This window comes from Ammodytes marinus, assembly GCF_949987685.1.
Source record: "Ammodytes marinus genome assembly, chromosome: 9".
Taxonomy (NCBI): Eukaryota; Metazoa; Chordata; class Actinopteri; order Uranoscopiformes; family Ammodytidae; genus Ammodytes; species Ammodytes marinus.
The window spans coordinates 3,147,153-3,168,846 of record NC_137213.1 but is presented as its reverse complement, the minus strand read 5'-3'; the positions used below and the strand labels follow the sequence as shown (position 1 = coordinate 3,168,846).

Here is a 21,694-nt window from a genome sequence, read left to right as displayed (position 1 = left end):
AAGTATTTCTTTAAATGTTCCTTGGTCTGAAAAAGTTTAAGAAACACTGCCCTAGGACGTCCTACCACCCAGTTTGACACATGTGCTTGTCTGTCTCTCTCTAGCAATGACTTTGATGTGGGCCTGGACCAAGATGTAAGTCTGGCAGACATGTATCGCTGGAAGGTGTCTGCCTATGCTCCCTGCAGCTCCACCTGTACAACAGGTAAACACATGCACAACATGCCAATCAACCAATAGCATTTTTTTTCAAGCCACGTTCTAATTTTCTTTAGTATGTGATAGTTTCTGTACCATGGCTATAGAAAAGATTATACAAGCTACATTCACACTAGGCGATCTTACCATGCCCAGGAGCGAGAGATGCTTAAAGTCTAGTTTGGTTGACCAGTGTGCGTGCTCCTTCGCCCTAGCCCAGACATGCAATTTGACCTTTTACACATGCACATGCATTTATGGAGAGATGTCGGAGAGTGGGAAGCCAGTCTGGCAGAGTTTTAGGTGTTCGGGCCTTGCTCCACCTCGGTGGACTAGCACCTCTCCAGCTAATAGTCCACACTCCAATAGTGGTCCGCTCTGGACTTGAACTAGCAACCCTCCTGTTCCTAAGCCAAGTCCCCTTGGACTGAACTACTTTGGAAGAGTTGTGCTTTGACACGGTACAGATCCTCATGTACGAGGGCAAGTATAGATATCAATTTATATGCAACTGTTCCCGTCGACCGATATAAAAAAATGTAATCAATACTCATGTGCAACTGAGCCTAGTGTGAGTGAGCCTTTATGTTTAGTGTCTGGTTGGCTGGTACTGATACATCAGGACTTGAGATAGAGTTTCAGACCACAGTTTAAAAATGGTTATACATCAGGCTGCTAGATATTAGGAAACTGCATTACTAGTGAACTCTCACTGTGGAAGTGACGTACAATATAGGTCAACAGATATAGAATTTGAACACACCTCTCACAGGTGTTCTAACAGGGACAATAATGGAGCAGCATTCTTTGTCTACAAGTTGTCAGGACAACATGTTGTGTATTTTTGCTTAAGGTTACAGTATAGGTTAGCATGTGTTTAATGAGCTTTATCTTTTATCTCACTATTCATCCTCCTCCTCTTCTAATAGACACAAAGAGACGAACACTGGGCTGTATGTTGTTTATCTATATCTCTGTTCTCATTTTGTGTGCGTGTGTGTGTGTGTGTGTGTGTGTGTGTGTGTGTGTGTGTGTGTGTGTGTGTGTGTGTGTGTGTGTGTGTGTGTGTGTGTGTGTGTGTGTGTCTGTGTGTCTGTGTGTCTGTGTGTCTGTGTGTCTGTGTGTCTGTGTGCCTGTGTCTGTGTGTGTGTACTGGCAGGTATCAGCACTAGCTATGCCCTGTGTGTGCGGTACGATGGCACGGAGGTGGACGACAGCTACTGTGACTCTCTGACCAGACCTGAGCCCACACATGAGTTCTGCACGGGGAAGGAATGTCCTCCAAGGTGTTGTACTGCCCCTTTAACCCGTTGAACTGTTGACCGAATACATTCAGACCTGGATGTGTCAGGTTAAAGTTATCAACTAAATGAATACAGATAGTCTATCCACATGTCCACATCGTTAGCCTCATAGCATAATTGCCTAAATCATATTTACTCTACTTTTACTCTACATCTACTCTATTCTACATCTACTCTACATCTACTTTTCGTTAGCCTAATAGCATAGTTGCCTAAGTCATATTTTAAGGGTTATAGAGTAGGGTAAAGTAGATGTAGAGTAGAGTAGATGTAGAATAGAGTAGATGTAGAGTAAAAGAAGAGTAGAGCAAATATGATTTAGGCAATTATGCTATGAGGCTAACGATGTGCTTCAATCTACTAGCTTCTTAAACATTACACATTACAAAGAATATAGTGCAAACAAACAAATATTAAGCGAGCATTTCTGTGGGAGTTGAACAGTTATTTTCTACTTTCTACGGTTCCTACTGTTGACATTTTTATTTCAAGCATTTTTTTATTTTTATTTTTTTATTTATTTATTATTATTCTTCCGGACAATTACACATAATACATCATTTTCTCATTGCATATTCATACATATTACTTTGTGTTATCGTCCGAAGGGAAGCAGGAGAAGCCAAAGGCTTATCGGGTCCCGCCCCCACTGCCATAAGATTCAGATACACAGATACACAGCTACTACAGTTAGAACATTTTTTTTTCTTTTTTTTAAGAAGATTCATTCTAATACACAGATAATTTTAGGTCTCTATTTTCCTCTGCGTGTGACAATGCAGATATGGCCTTGTCCATTTCTTCTCTAGTAGTCTAAACACATCTGCAAAAGTATTCAAAACAGTCAGTGTGTCTGCTGACCTCGGCTACAGTCCCATAACATGCAGTGTATTTACAAATTCTTCAGTCAGAGAAAGTCTTCCATTTTTGAATCGGGTGTTCTGAACACACAGCTGATAATTAACATTTATCTTTCATTTGAATTTCAATAGTCACACATTCCATTAGGTTATCAATTGCAGAGCACATTTTATTTACGATTTCAAACCTTATATTTTGACAAAAAAACAGTTTAGATCACTTTTGTTCAAAGTCCATGCTTTTGCCTTCTTTAATCCTCGTCCCTCCGGAATTGATCCAAATCCTCCTCCGTTTTGATTTGCACAATTTTGGCTTCTTCGGGTGTAGCTCCATTCATTTTGATGAAGATTCTTCCATCTCTCGTCCAAGTTTGTAGGACCTGTCCACATTTTTTTAACCCTCTCGCTTGATAGGCCAAATAAGCCTTTCTCTTGGTTAAATTTTCACTCATTCCAATTTGTTCACCTTTAAGCTTTTTGCCTTGACTGAGCAGATTTATCTTATGCTTTCTACTCACAAATTTCAGAATGACAGCAAGCTTTTTGGCGAATTTCCCCTTCGGGAGAAGAAAACAGGACTCCACGTTCTCTAGATCCAGATTAATGGCTTTGCTTCTCAGAAACATTGCCACTTGTTTTTCCACCGTTACATTCCCTGTATCGCCCTCTTCTTCTCCATTCCCGGCAGCTGCATACGACCTTGGTTTAATATCCATACCAGTCAGGATCACATCTCTGTTTTTTGCTTGTTGTTCTTGTTCATCAATTTTATGAGCTTGGAGATAAAATAAACCATTTCATTAGATACATTATCCCAGCTTATAATAGCTGAGCATATTTACAGTACAAATCTTGTCAGTGACCTAATGAGGGCAAAACAACTAAATAAACCTTCATTTATCCTAATGGAGGTGAAATGTTCAATGAATGGCGATATTGATTTGAGGTGAAATGGCCCGGCCCTATTACCAACCGCCCCGTCTCCCCCCTCTCTAAAATAAAATGTAATAATTAAATAAGATCCTGAGGGACCAACGAAAAAGGAATGAGTAAAACAATGTCAAAAGGGTAGGTGCAATAAGCTAAGGCTTCAGCCTACACCTTTTCCATCAACACTATTGATAAGAAATGTATAAATATAAATAATATAAATCAAGATGACACTGTCCTTTTTTTATTTATTTTTTTACTTATGTATGTAATGTTGTGAATCTATGTGTGATGGAAATAAACTATACTATACTATCTATCTCCTGCTCAGATGGGAGACCAGTGGGTGGAGTGAGTGCTCCAGGACGTGTGGCGAGGGCGTTCAGTATCGCACTGTGCGCTGCTGGAAGATGCTGTCTCCAGGCCTGGACTCCTCCGTCTACGATTCGCTGTGTCTGTCACATGAGCTGCACAAACCGGCCAATAGGAAGCTCTGTCTCGGACAGAGCTGCGGACCCCAGTGGGAGGTGTCCGAGTGGTCAAAGGTAGTTTAGCAAGAAACAAGGCTGTGCTTGGAAAAAAACGCCCTACTAACGTCCCACGCATACTCACTCTGACGTCAATTTGAGTATGTTGTGTAGGCGAGAAATGCCCGGATGAGTAATTACTTCCGGGAAGATTTTTTGTGTATGGATCGATAGGTTACTTTTCTTACTCGACCGCCCCCCACAATATGCATTGCGTCTTTTCAAATGACACGAAAATTTTTTCTTTTTTAATTCTGCATTGCTTCTGTATACTTCAGTGTAAACGGTCCGATGAATCTCGCATACACAATCGATTGTTAAGAAGACAGTAGTACATGTTGAGTATGTTGTAGGGAGGACGTAAGTAGGGCGTTTCGAACAGCCACAATGAATTATTGTCAAAAACACTTAATGGCTGGTATTTTAATGGTATGAATACTCATATCGTAATACCATCTTGAGGTTATTTAGTTCTATTTAGGGTCCTCATTGGTTATAAGCCTGGTAACAGCTTTTCTGCTTCTGATGTTTTCGAATCGGTGTCAAAGGAGCAAACAAACAATTAAGTGCCAGTGTTCAAAAGCTCCATAAAAAGCTTAAGATTCAACATCAGCAACAAAAAGCCTCCTGTGGACAGGTGTTCAAAACTAACGTTATGCTAATACACTGAAAACAATGCATCTGGTTCGTCCAATGATATTGTCATTTCATGTCAAAAACAATCTACAATACAATATTTCCCATTACATTCCCCCACTATTGGTGAAAGTCTTTTTACAGGCTAAAATCAGATTACATTTTAAAGCTGAACCTTAACTGGAATTGAAATTTAAGATCTACAATGTAAAAAATAAAACCAGTAGGTGTTGAGTTAATTGGCAATAGCAGGATAGGCCAAATGTTGTTGTTTTCTGAAATGTTCTAAACTGGGTAATATCTAACCAACTATGCACACATTTGCATCTATTTAAAAAAAAGGTTTAGTTGATATGAGTGCTTGAGAAGTTGAGATTTTTGGTTGAGAGCATTGGAAAAGATGGTTGTATATGAGAAATATACAGACGCAAACAGACAAGGTTTAGTCAAATAAACACCATTTTGGACCTTTTTTTACAAGTATGAAAGTAGACGTGTTATGGTAAAGTGAAATTGACATAAATCTTAAAAATTGACCAGTGCTTAAAAGAAGCCAATGTTTCTGCCTGCATTGTCTTGCCTTAAGTCTTCCACCATATGCTGGCTCTCTACTGGGTGTTCCCAGGATATCCAGAAAGGGAGGCATCCTCAACAGGTGTCTGCACCACCCAGCTGCTCTTTCTCATTTCTAAGACACTCTAATGGGATACTAACCCTGCGTTCCGAATTGCATACTTTCTACTATTTAGTATTGTAGAAAAAAGATTTAGGATGTCCCGATTCTTGTGGATAGATTTAGGATGGTTAGAAGTACCCAGATGTCTACTACATCTGGCCAAGATTTTTCAGGGTTGAAAACAGCATCCTATTTGGGCGATTCTGACACATAATCCAGTGCGAACCTGAAGTGACGCCACATCGACGGAGCCTCCATATGAGAACAAACAGGGATGAGACAGATATAAAAGCAAGAGGCAAGATCAAGGCGCAATGTTATGATGAAATAAATAAGTGAAAGTATGCCTTCTGCATCCTAACTAGATTATTTTTATCGTCAGATGTAGTATGTAGAACAGAAAAAAGAAAGAGTGTGCGATTCGGAACGCAGGGTATGATTTTCCACAACTGCCATTGTCTCTGGTAGTGGTTGGTAAAGTTAGAACAAAGACCAAGAAGGCCTAGTATAACTCAGATAGACCAAACCTTCAAACAGGGTAGAATAAAATAGCACTTTGATACTGAAAGGAAACACATCAGCAATAGTGTTCATCATTTAAATAATACTGTAAATGATGGTAAGAGTTGGCGCCCATACCATTGATAACAGGAATATTTGATATTTTCTGTGTGTGTGTGTGTGTGTGTGTGTGTGTGTGTGTGTGTGTGTGTGTGTGTGTGTGTGTGTGTGTGTGTGTGTGTGTGTGTGTGTGTGTGTGTGTGTGTGTGTGTGTGTGTGTGTGTGTGTGTGTGTGTGTGTGTGTGTGTGTGTGTGTTAGTGTTCAGCGCGGTGTGGCTCTCGGGGGGTCAGTACTCGGGAGGTGCGTTGCTCCATGGAGATGAAGCTCTGTAACAAGTCCTCTCAGCCAATAGAAAGTCAGGAATGTGTAGGCCCGCCCTGTGACAGAAGATGGACAGTTTCTGACTGGGGACCTGTGAGTTCAAACAACACACCCAACACACACCAGACATTTTCATACTTGTCATTCAATATTTGAAATACTTTATTGTTTTGGATTTTTTATTTTAAGGAACACAAACACAAGTGAAAAAAACAAAATAAACAACTAACATGGTGTACTCTACTTAACTCAAGACATTCTTTAAACTAAAGTTGAAGTGAAGCAAAAAATGAAAAGTCAAAAAGGTGTAATGAAGATCATTTCAGCGCTGCTATACAGTCTAGGACAGTGGTTCCCAACCTTTTTTCCCTGAGGACCCCCGTGCCAGGGTCCAAGACAAGCAAGGCCCCCCCAACCCTAACTCCGACCCATATACACACAATAAAAGAATAGAGTGATTAACCCTTATGCCCTATTAAAAAAAAGTTACACTGGGACCGTTAAGTACATTTTGTGTATTTTGACCTTTAAACTGCATTACAATGATGAAAGATCAATATTTTTTCACAATTTTTTTTTCCATTTTTTTCATGAAGGGGTTGTTATTCAATCTATGTCATGATTTAATTAATCACAATTAAAAATTAACCCTTTAGATGCCAGTTTTGATCATATACCACCAACCGCTTTATTGAAAAATACACTAAAATTCAATATTCGATTTTTTTTTTTAACTTTGATTATTAATAGTATCACCGGCTCACCCATCTGAATACTAGGTGAGAAAATTGAATTTGGTGCATTATTACTTTTTGTATAATGTCAGATTGAATAAAAAAGTTACACTGGGACCGTTAAGTACATTTTGTGTATTTTGACCTTTAAATTGCATTAAATTTATGAAAGATCAATATTTTTTCACAATTTTTTCTTTCATATTTTTCATGAAGGGGTTGTTGTTCAATCTATGTCATGATTTAATTAATCACAATTAAAAATTAACCCTTTAGATGCCAGTTTTGATCATATACCACCAACCGCTTTATTGAAAAATACACTAAAATTCAATATTCAAATATTTTTTTTAACTTTGATTATTATTAGTATCACCGGCTCACCCATCTGAATACTAGGTGAGAAAATTGAATTTGGTGCATTATTACTTTTTGTATAGTCTGGCATGACCACTTCCGCCAGCGTCTATTCGCTTGCGTCGAAAAGCTACGCAGCCCCCGGTTGCTGGCTTTCCCCTATTGTGATCCCCCTCAAATTCGGAAACAATTCGCTCAGTCAACCCGTGTGCTTATGTGCAGCGCTCTCTCTCTCACACACACACACACACAGGGTGTGAGAAGTCACATTACTGTAGACAGATATAAAGTGTGGCGATACTTCGGGATAATAATATTGGCGGCGGCGGTCCGGGATGCATCCTAGCTTAGCCTAGCTGTCCAACTTCATTGTACAACTACCCCCGGGCAGAAATACCCTCATAAACTCTGGAAAATGAAGCGTGGGGGTTTGAATTGAGCACCGGACCTTATAACCAGCTAGATTAAGATCCGCCGTTCCCTTTCTTTGGTGAATTAGGGACTATGCAGCGGTGTTTTAGCGACGGGGAAAGATTCCAACGGCTTCCACTATCACCTAGCAACTCTTACGGCTACTTGCTGCAGTTGGTGTAGCGCTCACAACGTCAAAACCCTGTTCTGCCTGTAAACAGACGGACTACGGCTCTGACTACAGCGATAGGAGGTGGTGACATAAGTTCTCGAATGCTAAAAATTTTACTCGACCGCCGTAGCCGTCCTCTCAACCGCCGATGATAATGTTACCAGAGATAACACTACGTGGGTGGCTAGTTAACTCCGGTTAAGTTATCCCGTGAGCTCCTCGGGGGCTAAAGTGTATGGTGTCTTGACATGCTGGTTAGAAAGCAACACATTATGTATATTCCTTTTGTCTTTAATAGTTTTTGTGTGGCGTTTGCGGGTTTAGCCATTTCTCTGACAGTCTCTGGACGTAAAGACGTTCCATCAAAATAAGTCCCCCCCCGGCACTATTTTGCAGGACACCGCTGCTGCTTCCCGGGGTTAGCCCCGCCCTAGATGATTGTGATTGGTTTAAACAAATACAAACAGGCTAGCCCAGTTTCCCCGGTTTCCCCATCCGAATAGACGGCTCTAAACAGAGTGCTTCCAGACCCTACTACTTGCTGTAGTTTGGTCTGGTTTTGCGAGACTACTTTTTGTATAATGTCAGATTGAATAAAAAAGTTACACTGGGACCGTTAAGTACATTTTGTGTATTTTGACCTTTAAATTGCATTAAATTTATGAAAGATCAATATTTTTTCACAATTTTTTTCTTCATATTTTTCATGAAGGGGTTGTTGTTCAATTTATGTCATGATTTAATTAATCACAATTAAAAATTAACCCTTTAGATGCCAGTTTTGATCATATACCAACAACCTCTTTATTGAAAAATACACTAAAATTCAATATTCAAATATTTTTTTTAACTTTGATTATTATTAGTATCACCGGCTTACCCATCTGAACAATAGGTGAGAAAATTTAATTTGAGGCACTATTACTTTTTGAATAATGTCAAATTGAATACGAAAAGTTAGATTTCTACCATTGACTTACATTATAACGAAACTTTTTGGCAACCCGCCTTTAAATTAAAGTGAAACAATTTTTTTTCCTCTGATTTCCCATTTTACTGCAGAAAACACAATGCAGTTGGGTAAAATGAAAGAGAATAGTAAAATTTACCCATTTTATCACCTCTTTTATCATCAAAATATGAGTTTTTATGATAACCACTCACTAAAACTACAAAATAACAGCTTTTTTTTTTTTTTTTTTTCGTGTGTGTCTATGTGTCTGTGTGTGTGCAGGTGTAAGTGCTTGTGTGTGTGAAAGTGTGCTTGTGTGTGTGTATGAGAGGAGAGAAATTACAAGGGGTACAGATTTACAGCCCTAATATCGTATGACACATGCAAACACACACACCCCCCCCCACACACACACACATACACACACAATCTTATTTTGTCATGGACATGCAGACATCAGTCCATACTATCCATATCAGAACACCTTTGACATGTTTCTTTAGATTTTTTGTCACATTGGCCAGTAATCCTGAAGTTTGACAGAAAATATGAAAATTTCAAATTTTTCCTCGTTTGTGTCATTTGGCATGTTTGTTCCTCGGTTTGAGACCATATGAAATGAATAAATCAACTAGAAATGGGTTAAAACCTAAAATGTGATGCCTTACCTTCAAAATTAATGCAAAAAATTATATACATTTTGATTTTATCTTGCCATTGCCAAGGAATCAAAAATACTGGTTGTATGGCTTTTTATGAGTTTACGAAATGGCATCTTTTTACACAAGGATTTCAGTTTATGTGATTTGAGTTCACACAGACTGACTCCTGGAAAATATTTTTTCACTTCAACCATTCTGACTAAAAGAGGTGTTCACTAACTACACATCAAAACCATTTTATTGTATTTTTTTATTTTTGTTATTGGTTTGCAGCCATGAATTATAAAAGGATGCCAATTTGTTGTAAAGGGTCACCATAGAGGTCAGTGGGGGGGGGGGGGGGGGGGGCTAAAATGGGGCATTTTTTTTATTGACCTTATTTTTACATAAGTTTATCAAGTTTACTACAGAGAAATGGCAAATTACAGTCAAAATAATGTTTCACTTTAATTTTAAGGTGGGGGTCAAAAAATGTCGTTATAATGGAAGTCAATGGTACAAATCGTGTAGCTAACGGTCCCAGTGTAACAAAAACATCTCACACAGTCAAAATGAAGTAGATATGGATGAAACTCAGAATATCCAAACTTCATTGTAAAACACACCTCCTTACCAAATGTTATGGCTAGGGGACAATCACAGCCAAAATTATCTCAAAAATGCAACCCCAGATACACAAATCTCCACCAATAGGGCATAAGGGTTAATAACTTTTATTTGCAAAAAAATAAATAAACGGGTACTGATTTACACAGAGCTCCGTGGCTCTGTGTAAATCAGTACCTGCTTTTTCAAAAGCTTTTCTGATGTCCGTGGATCTTCTTGATAGTGCCAATTGCTTCTTTCTCTCAAAATATTCTTGACTTTCACCAATAGTCTCGGGGTGTTTGGTCTCCTGGTGTCGTTTCAGTTTGCATGGTTTCATGCTTTGATTAGCTAGCTTCTCGCCACAAATGACGCATTCTGGCCGAAAACTGTCCTGTCCTTCCATAAAACCAAAATCGATGTATCTCTCGAGATATTGCTTTGTTTTCATCTTTGGTACAGACGAACCATCTGTACAATTACGTTTCACAGAAAAAAAATTTCTGTGTAAAGTGAGGCTGACCGCAGCGAAACAATCAGCATTGCCCGCCACCCACGAGCCGACCGGAAGGTTGCTTACGCAAGTTCAGAGGTTATATAATAATGAATTTAAATGTGGACCAATAATATGTTTTAATTAGCATTAAACATCGTTTTGATTATCCAATTGGATGTTATTGGGGTTTTATGAATTTAATGTGCAATTTATTTTTATTTTTTATTTTTTTTCACAAGTCACAACCTCAGCACAGACAAACTTGTGCGCCCTCCTTGCGATCTCTGGCCCCCCCTGCTGGGGGGCGCGGACCCAGGTTGGGAACCACTGGTCTAGGACATATCTGTTTTAAATCGTCCTGCTTTCCCTCTGATCTCATAACAGATTTTTCTCCATATATAGTATACACTTGAGAACTCCATGAGCCACACATCGAAGCAGGGGGATTTTTTTATTTTTTTTTTTTTAAGTTTTACATTTCAGTTTGTGTGTATGTGCTAGTGCTCAGGTGTGTGTGGCGAGGGCAGGATGGTGCGTGCCGTGATGTGTCGGTCGTCAGGCGGAGTAGTGATGTCAGAGGAGCAGTGTGACCAATCACTGCAGCCGCTGGCCATCTACCCCTGTGGAGACAGGGACTGCCCCGCACACTGGGTCGAACAGGAATGGCAACAGGTAAGCATGGAAAGAGCCAGTGCGTGTGAGAAGAATGCACTTTTCTTGGATGGAGCATATATTTTGGCTGCTTGGGGGAATTATATAAGCATTTCTTCTAATCTTCTAATTTTCATGTTGTTGCAGAATATTTTTGATAACAAGCCTTTTTTCGTGTGTGTGTGTGTCTGTGTCAGTGTAACGCCACATGTGGGCGTGGTGTGCGTCAGCGTCAGGTGGTGTGCGCTGGGCTTGAGGGCGGAGTGTTTAAAGAGTTTCCAGAGAGCAGCTGTTCCCAGATCAGCCAACCAGAGAGCAGCTCCTCCTGCTTCCAGAGACCATGCTCCAAGTGGTTCACCACATCCTGGTCCCAGGTAACTGTCTGGCCCCTCTCTACCACTAGATACTCCCTGCATTCCAATACCCATACTTCCCTACTATTTAGTATGCCAGAAAAAGATTTAGGGTGTCCCAATACATGCACGTCAATTGTAGTAAACTGAAAGTACAGAAATGCCCCACTAACTCCAATAGCATTTTGGAGTATTCATCTTTATTCTTGGCCGACCAGTAACTATGAGGTCTCTGGTTGGATCCCCAGCACCGGACAGGAGGGTGTTAGTTGTAAAACTAGTAGTGGCTGGTATTACGTCTCCGGTGCACACCATCTCTACCATTGTGTCCTTGAGCAAGACACTTAACTGCACTTAATTGCTCCGGGGGCGCTGTACTATGGCTGACCCTGCGCTCTGACCCCGTCCGAAGTGTGGTAACTTGAGAGGGGATATGCGTGAAGACAAATTTCAATGTAACCATTGACTAATAAAGTAACTTAACTTAACTTAACTTAAATAAAGACAAATACCGGGGAGGCTGTGATGAAGGGTTTTCGGGTGAACCCTTTTCCTTTTCACGAGCATAGAGCAGCCTTCTGGTCTTCTCATGCGGTATGTTGTCACTTTTATGCTGTCTGGTTGTCAATCAACCAGCCCCTCCCATCACACAATGTGGCAGCCACTTCATTATCAGTGTCCTACATTCAAGTGTGCATAACAGTATCTAGTAACAAATAGTGGTATTTTGTTGACAGAGACAAAATGCGTTGCGTGTCAAGAGCAAATAACTGCAACAAATAGAATGTGCACTGAAGCACGACGCAAATGATCTCTAAATAACGACGGATTGTGGACACATTCTCAAGGTCTAATACAGACATATCCACACCCCTACCTACTGATGCATCAACCAGCCAATAAACAACCATAATGAACTACGCCCTTCATAATATTAATATTAGTTTGTCTGGTCATGATTATTATATGGAGAATAAATCTCTGTGCTGTGCCCTCCCTCATGCCCCCTCAGTGCAGTAAGACCTGTGGGAGTGGAGTCCAGGTTCGAGAAGTCAAGTGTTACCAGGGGGAGGAGCTGGTAACCAGGGGCCACAGCTGTGACTCTGCCCTCAAGCCAGAGCCCAGACAGAGCTGTGAGATCCAGAGCTGTCTCACCGAGGCCCCAGGTACAAACACACACACACCTCTTTACTGTGGCTGATGCAACACTTTCACCTCCTATCCACACTGTGTCAATTTGAGAACATGTTTTTCTGCGCTTGCTCGTGACTTATAGCTGGAGTCAGTGCGTTTACATGCAGACTCATAATCGGGTAAATAAACGAATAAGACTTCAACGGGACTTGTAAAATGCATGTAAACACCTTTATCCGATCTACTACGGACACAAATCGGCACATTAACGGACAAGCAAAGTCGGATAAAACACCTAGATAACTCGTTCATATATATATATATATATGATTTTATTCAGGACACATGAAGATCCATAGTACAATGTATAAAAAATAGAGTCAATACATAAATAACAACAAAAAGCACACCAATGCATGCAGATTAAAAATAAATAAAATAAAAATTAAATAAGAGATCAGCATACAATACTTGCAGTATACAAAGATGCCCTCCAATGTCTCCAGAGTGTGGATGAGAACCTGACAGAGCTGAGCCCAGGCTTGGCCAATGCCTGAATAATCATATATCATATAGTCGGCATTCTACCTGCATGTATACAGGATCGCATATCGCACATCGGAGTTTGCGTTCTGCGCTTGCTCGAGAATCCCTGCGGAGGATTTCACAAGGAAGTGGAAGGAGACGACGTAATAAATAGTAGGGTTGTTGCCGGAAAGGAACCGGACGTGGCTCTATAACCACTTGTTGAAAGGGCTACAGTGCCACCTTTTCCTCTGATGATCATCAATGACCCGTAACAGCAAACAAGAGCTAAAAAAGCTATTCTTATATAGTTATTATTATTGTCTTAACATTGGTCCGATTTTTCCCGGGGACCTATTAACAGAAGACAGACTGGAAGATCAGTGTAAGAGTGTGTGTATGGATGGGTGAATGTGGTAAGAAATGTAAAGCATTTTGGGGCTGAGAAAATCGGCTAAAAAGCGCTATATAAGTCAAGTCCATTTACTACTTACCATTACCATTACCACTAAATGAAAGTTTGATCTGCTTCACCATCATCATATTACCATCATTAATCTGCCACAGTCACATAATTCATTACCTCATTGCGAAGCATCTACGGTCTCTCTTCATGGACGTATTCACTGGCTTCCTAAAAGAAAATCCATTGATGTCGTAAAAACCCCAACCGCTTTCATCCAAGGGTGCTGCTGAAATCAACAGAAACTCTTTAAGTTTCTCAAAGCTACTTTATGTAGAAAGTTTGACTTTTTCAACACATTTAAAGGTTCAGTAAGAGGAATGGTCAGTGTAGCTAACTTCCTGTCAGTTACTGCAGTTAGCAGTCCCCTCCCTCGTCCCCACATCACCACATTAATGCACTGCAGTCTTCAAGCAGCGAGTTATCTATCATCATCTCAGATCCATAAGTGTGATAAAACATGATAAAAACCATCAAAACAGACATTGGGAAGGATTTTTACCTGCTCCCCCATTGTAGGCGCATACACATTCACCCATCTGTTGCTCTGGCGTGCACCAGCAGTGAGACGTGCTGGTTTGTAGCGTTCTCTCTTCTGATTGGTTATCAGTGGGATCCCCGACTTTATGTGCCGATTACATGCAGAGCGAGTGACTGAGAGATCGGCTTTATGAAACGCGCACACTTTATAAGTGATCACTGTATGAATAAAGAGCGATTTAACACTTATATTAACATCAATAAATCGCTTACTTCACCTTTAACCATTTCTATCTTTTATGATTTTCTCATGTGTATCACAGCGGCGGCCCCGGCAGCCTCAGTAGCAGTGGATGACTCCTGCCAAGACAAACCCACAGCCAACTGTGCCCTGGTCCTCAAGGTCAAACTGTGTTCCCATTGGTACTACAGGAAAGCCTGCTGCCAGTCCTGCAAGGCCCCCAGACCCTGAAGGCCTCACTCACCTCAAAGCCCTGACACAAACCACTGGTACCACTAAGGTCACATTACATTCATATTGGTGCTACACAAAAAGCCTGCTGCTAGCAATGTAAGGCCTTACAACATTCATGTAACCTTCCAACTCTTCAAAGGTCACTGTCCCCCTACATTGAAATGTTATCCTTATTCAATCATGTTCCCTCCCACCTAGAATTGTTCTTCTAGCTCCTACAAGTCAATGTGTTTTTTTCTATGTAGTAGTATTATGACTACTAAAGATAAATAGTTACTACTACTCTCAGTGATTCCATACAGAGTCATCAAAGAACACAACATTCCAGCAACAACTGGAAGTTTAATTAAAGTAGAGACGGCACCAAACGGCTTCTAAACCCCCTCATGACACCACATAGACAATAGCCTTACTCCCATCTGGCGCAGGCCGTGACCACTTCAAACAGCGTGGTACTAAATCCATTCTCTGACCACCACCTCCTCCCCAGCAATGTGAAGATAGACTGTAGCTTTAGGACACACTGGGCCTCTCTGTTTGTCTGACTCCTGAACTCCAACCTAGGCCGAAACACGCCATATATATCCTTCCTCCCTTCTTTAGTTCTTCTTTATTCCTGTTCCTTCACACTCCATTGAAACACTGCATCCATCCATCCATCCCTCTGTCCATCACTGCAAGTAACTTCCAGTGAATGTCTTATGATCTATCCATTCATTTTGTTTCTTCATAAGGTGCTATGTTCCACTAAAGAGGTGCATCCAAAGTGCATTAAAAGGCCTTAAGGCAGCTTTGTTGTAACTGTGGCAACAGGGAAGGACAGACTGGACCAAGGAAAAAGCCTCCTCAGCCTTGGTCTAGCCCTTCAGTCAGCTGTACACTACTGGTGCCATGCTGATCCACCTTGTAACTATGTTCTTTTTATTTTGAGACTCAAAGACGTTCATTAAAGGACTAGTTCAAACATTTCGATTTTTTTAGCTTTTTGACTCACTGCCGCTAAAGAAAAGGCGACAGAAACCGTTCCTGTAACTGCGTGCATTTTTTTTTATAGAAATGGACAAAGGTTGCTCGTTGCTAGTTAGCTTAGCTCAAACACTGGTAGTCAAGGGGAGTAGGTCAAAAGATGAACTTTACAACATCACTAAATGCTCCTGTGTGCTTGTTTGGACTTGTTTATTTACCACGTTATGTTGTGCTCTATATTTTTTACACTTTATCATTTTATAATCATATACATACTGGAAAGAAACCAAGAAGTGCCTGTGATGGTCACGAATAAATGCATACATTTTGAACTATTCCTTTAAGACGATCAGACCCGGTGCCAGAGAAAATCTATACAGGGGGCACGTCGATTTTGTGGGAGGGCCCGCATCAATAGCCTCGTTCGACTAGGAGCCGTCTTGCTCAGACCTGCGCAATTATGACGCGCGGCTTGCTGAGCGCACAGCATTTTTGTTGTGCGCTCAGCAAGACGCGCGTCATAATTGCGCAGGTCTTAGCAAGACGGTGACATCTCAAACGAGGCAATTATGACAGACAGGTGTAGCCTACAAAAAACTCAATTGCAACAGTCCACAGCAGCGCAAACACATCAGCATGGCCAACAGCATTGCCTTAAGACGCACGCAGCTGGCAAATAATACACATTAATACACACAAACAGCCAAATACAAATCACATTTGCATTGTGTGCGCAAATAAACATAAACATACAAAACATTCGCAACATTGAATCATGTGCTCGGCAAAAACATTGTTGCATAATCCAATGAAAGCGCCGGTCGGGAGCCATGACGTCGGCATGTGAACAGACTTCGTCTCTTTTCACCAGAATTTGTAGGAAATTAGCAACAAAGACTACCAAAACAATTACCATAACACGGTGATTTTCGCTTTTCGTAGCTTCAGGGCCTGTGTCCAAGTTGTGTTTATTTAATTTTTTTGTCGGTTCACTGTCTGTGCTCTCGGGAGCGGCCGGGGCATGCGTGTGTGCAATGGGAGAGAGAACGCTTTGTGTGGAGAGAGAAAAGGATGAAACGGAGAATACCGGTACTTTCCACCATCCTCTGTTTGGATGAGGAGTTATCGCGGCTCCTGCAAACACACACGGAGCAAGTAGTAGGCTGATGCGCATGAAATGAGATTAAAAATAAAGCGAATAAAGTGTTTGCCTATCTGCTCCCACAAGAGGGCCCGCATCAATATTATGACAGACAGGTGTAGCCTACAAAAAACTCAATTACGACAGTCCACAGCAGCGCAAACACATCAGCATGGCCAACAGCATTGCCTTAAGACGCACGCAGCTGGCAAATAATACACATTAACACACTCAAATCCAGCTCCAGCAAGGGGCTCAGCCCGGTCAGGGATTAAGCTAACTTTACTTACTGTAACTGCAGGGTTTTTTTCCGGATAAGTAGGCCCATTAGTTTTTAACCAGCGTCTGATATCCATTTTCAAAACACCAGAGCAGGCTAGGCTACTGATTTGAATTTGCCGGTTAACGCTGTCGTTCCGTGTGACGCATTCTGAATAGTGATACGTTTACACATATGTCAATCACATAGTCTCTATTTTCTACACATTTTTTATTCAGTTTAACAATTATTTTTTGAGATTTTAATTAGTATCTGACATCATATATATCTTAGCATAAAAAATTAAATAAAAAAGTAAAATACATTTTATTTTTACAAGGGCAAATACATCAAATGGGCGGGCCCGGCCCGGTCTGGCCCGCCCTTGGCGCCGGGTCTGAAGACGATATACAACAAACACATCACAGCATACCGACCAAGACCATGTAAGGTACAATAGTTTTACCAACGTAACCTATGTCACTATCAAAGCCTTCAAATACATCCAGCAGGCAGGCACTCTGAATGGTCTTGGATGTAACAACTGAGATATGGCTTATTGCCATTGGCATCTAGTCTACTACAACTAGTAACTCAAGACAGGCAACTGCTAATGGCTGTTCAACTAAATGCAAGCTGTATCAGAAAAATAGAAGTTCAAATACATTTGGTTTTTAAATGCATTCGAAATATAACACTGAAATATAATAGTAGTAATGGTGATATTAGCAGTTAGAGTAGCTCGGTCACATGTGCCCAAATTTCAGAGCCGATGTGTTTTAAAGAAATGACTCCACCACATTTAGCATTGCACATGTTGAAGTTAGTTTTTTTTTTTAAATCCATGCTGCAGAACCATGGATAGATATCCTCTCTCTTCTTCCCTGTAAAAGTTAAATGAGCCCAAATGCATCTCAACCAACGGACAGTTTAGATTGGGTTGTTATGCTAGCAGCGGCTCATGTAGCCTGGAGCGAAGATGAGCAGTGGGCTACGGAGGTTTCACTTCATTCAACTACAGTTTAAAAGTTGTACTCTTCAGACCAGACTGATGTGACATCAATTTAGAACATTGATGAGCTTTCACATAGCTCTCTGGAGACTAAAACAGGCTTTATACTGTTCTCAAATATGCACTTTGTGTAAAACATTATGCATTTTTTTTTTTTTGATTTACCCAAAGTGAAATGAAACGGTCAATTATCTATGTTCTTCTCTGTGAGTCCAGTCCACATATAAGACCTGGAGGTTGTTAGCCTAGCTTAGCGCAAAGACCAGAGGCAGTGGGAAACGTTTGGAGGTCACTTTCTTGCAGTGGTGCCCAGATGGTTTATCGGCCTGTAGCATGTGCCACAGCGACCACTGACATACCATGGCATGTGCCGCTCAGTAATGCTAAATGCCGGTCCCAACAATGGTATCCTGCACCCCTAGCAGCTTCTTCTGCTCCTTTCATCACACCAGCACGCCCCGCCTCCCCCCTATCATTTCACAAGTATTGCAGTAAATGTAAAGCTATATATATTTGGTCTTTAATGACACTTTATCACAACATAACACCGTAAATAAAGGGATCTATACGTTTCTCGGGTCCATTCTGTTGTTAGGATATGTGCCATCTGTTTGTTGTTGCTTTTGAAATGACAGATGCTTTATAAAACAGTCGGACTTGCTCCGGTGACTGTAGTTAGCCTAGCCACCTGAGCAGGTCTGACTAATCGATAACAGAGATTTAGAGCTAAATGGCACACCGTTTTTGCGCTGGCATGCCACCTATGTAAAATGGTATGTGCCATTTAGCTCTAAATCTCTGTTCTCGATTAGTCAGACCTTACGGCTTTATGTTGTGATATAGTGGAAATAAAGACACAAATATATATATAGCTATACATTAACGGCAATACCTGTTGTGAAATTATAGGGGGGAGGCGGGGCGTGCTGGTGTGATGAAAGGAGCAGAAGAAGCTGCTAGGGGTGCAGGAGACCATTCTTGGGACCAGCATTTAGCATTACTGAGCGGCACATGCCATGGTATGTCAGTGGTCGCTGTGGACCATGCCACAGGCCCATAAACCATCTCGGCGTCTCGCCTTTTTTGTTCCTGCTCTCATCCAGTCTTTGTTGTGAGCTAGTTGATCTCTTGTCTTCTCATATGCGCCTTTGGGAGAGCTGGCACTAAAAAAATAATAGATTGGAATGTTAATTTAAAATGTTAAAAATGTTCCCTACAAGAGATCTAAGGTACTTTGAAGTGCTGCAGTAACTTCAAAGAACCTTGTTCTACTCTTGCAGACATTTAAGATGTGACAGTAATGAAGTCAATTAAAATGCATCACTGGAGTTGCCTGCTTGACAATAGAAGAATAGCACAAACACAGCACAACACAGAGACAGCCTGAGTGTGGTACTAATCCAACATGGCCGCCAGGGTAAACTCTCATCTATCCCATACACTGTGTACACCTGAGCAGAGAGTTGTTTACCTGTTGATGCCACAGAGCTGCTGCTGTTGTTTTTGCTTACTGTGTCACATAAAGAATAAAAGATCAGCTGTTTTTCACCAGTGTCTGTGTGTGTGTGACTTCTGCATGCTGCCTCTCAAATAGAGATGTCACACCTTGGTGCTTTCTGGAGAACAAGCCTTCATACAATCAAATGTAACACAAAGTGCTTAATACAACCCCCACCCAGAGATATGCATACATGCAAAAACAATCCCCCCTCCCACCCATCCATACCCCAAAAATAAGAAATTCATTAAAAACAGGAAGGAAACTGCGCTGAGGAAATGCCATCATCAGTGAGAAAACACTAGAGACAATAAACTAAATCAATTTCAAATAAAGAGATAAAATAAATAAAAGCTCTTTATAGTGATTAATAAAAACATTAGAAATAAAAATAAATACAAAATACATAGGATAGAAATGAATAAACTTAGAATTTAAAAAAATCAATAAATGAAATAACTAATAAAAGTAGGTATACAAAGTATATAAAAGCAGACTACATATATAAATAAAATAAAATAGGCTATAAAAGATAAATAAATAGGGGAGAGTGGACTGAGTTGTGCCAGGGGGAAGTTGTGCCACCCCTTGTTTCTAGAAAACCGTGGAAGAAATTGGAAATGTGACCATATATTTAAGAAGAGCCATCCATTTGACACATCCTGTAAAGAAGGGAGACACAAGGAATAAGATAAAAGCGTGTCTGAACAATTATAGACAAGTTTGAAAAAATTTGACACATGTTTTAGTGCTTTAGTATGCTACACTTTGAGTCTATACAGTTAGCACAATGTCAGTCCTAAACTGCTGCATCATGCTAATTATCCAAAATTCTGGGGTTGGGGTGATTTGTGCCAAAGGGCCTAGGTGAGTTATAAGTCAGTAAGTAAGTAAGTAAGTAGTTCGGGGCGACTGTGGCTCAGGTGGTAGAGCGGGTCGGCTGATGATCAAAGGGTTGGAGGTTCGATCCCCGCCCTCCCACCTGTGTCATAGTTGTTGTGTCTTTGGGCAAGACACTTCACCCACCTTGCCTCGTGTGAATGTCGATAGTTAGCCTGCTATCGGTGTATGAATGTGTGTGTGAATGGTAACGTGGGAAAGGAAAACAGGTCTCCCTTGAAAAAGAGTCTTCAGACTCAATGGCATTTACCTGTAGGGGAAGGTGGGGTGATTTGTGCAACTTTTTACTCAAAGTGATTTTAAAGTGAGGCCTTGACAGTTATGTCTCCAACTCAAATATGTACATATATTTCAGGATGTTGTGCATCCCTGGCAATAAAAACTTTGGATCTGGAATAAACTGTTTAAGAAATATAGCTTTCGGAAAAAAAGTTGTCTTGTCGCACAAATCACCCCACGTAGTGGGGTGATTTGTGCGTCATTGTGTCACAATGACAAAGTCACCATCATCATCTTTCTGGCCATCTGAACTCTCATCAGTGGTGTCGTTAAGTGGAATTGAGATGTCACTCTCTTCTGAGCTACTGTAGACAATCACTTTCTTTTGGTGACCAGCGTATACAGCCATGCCACTGGCACAACTCTCAGAAATGTACTTTGCACTAGTTGCTCCGTGCTTGTGGAACCAACTGCCACCTGACAAATGTGATTCCCCCTACATTTCTGCATTTAAATCAAGGCTCAAAACCCATATGTACACCCTGGTGTTTCCTCCCCATTAACCTCTGCACTACTTACTTACCTCTGCACTACTATCTGTGTTTATGTGGATGTATGGGCTTTACGTCTTTTATTTTGGTTATTGTTATTTTACCTTCATTGTTTACCTACTGAATGCACTATGTACAGCACTTTGGACAGTGCAAACTGTCATAAATGTGCTTTTATAAATACATTTTACTTACTTACTTACTTATAACTCACCCAGGCCCTTGCGCACAAATCACCCCATCCCCAGAATTTTGGATAATAGGCATGATGCAGCAATTTAGGGTTGACATTGTGCTAATTATATAGACTCAAAGTGTAGCATACCAAAGCACTAAAACCTGTGTCAAATGTTTTCAAACGTGTCTATAATTGTTCAGACACAATAATCAAAAAACCTTGATCATGGAAATTTTACTTTGAAAGGCAAAACACAGTTTTTTGAGCTTAAATGTGCTTATATCTTATTCCTTGTGTCTCCCTTCTTTACAGGATGAGTCAAATGGATGGCTCTTCTTAAATATGTGGTCACATTTCCAATTTCTTCCACGGTTTTCTAGAAACAATGGGTTTTGCAACTTCCAAAATGCACAAATCACCCCACCTTCCCCTATAAATAAAGGTTTAAAAAAAAAAAGTAAAATGTATTTATAAAAGCACATTTATAACAGTTTGCACTGTCCAAA

The 21,694-nt window shown here is 40.6% G+C and overlaps 1 protein-coding gene across 1 annotated transcript in view; it reads left to right on the top strand.

The window, feature by feature from the left end:
- The window catches only part of LOC307255030 (ADAMTS-like protein 2), a gene marked incomplete at both ends in the record, with an annotated part of 38,007 nt that extends 23,546 nt beyond the window's left edge, over positions 1 to 14,461 (top strand). The window contains 8 exons of the mRNA XM_080033629.1: positions 105 to 205; positions 1,358 to 1,484; positions 3,624 to 3,837; positions 5,952 to 6,107; positions 10,885 to 11,055; positions 11,232 to 11,408; positions 12,400 to 12,553; positions 14,313 to 14,461. Of these exons, the coding sequence (XP_079889755.1) occupies positions 105 to 205; positions 1,358 to 1,484; positions 3,624 to 3,837; positions 5,952 to 6,107; positions 10,885 to 11,055; positions 11,232 to 11,408; positions 12,400 to 12,553; positions 14,313 to 14,461 (1,249 nt within the window). The remainder of the gene's footprint in view (positions 1 to 104; positions 206 to 1,357; positions 1,485 to 3,623; positions 3,838 to 5,951; positions 6,108 to 10,884; positions 11,056 to 11,231; positions 11,409 to 12,399; positions 12,554 to 14,312) is intronic.
- Between the last annotated feature and the right edge of the window lie 7,233 nt (positions 14,462 to 21,694).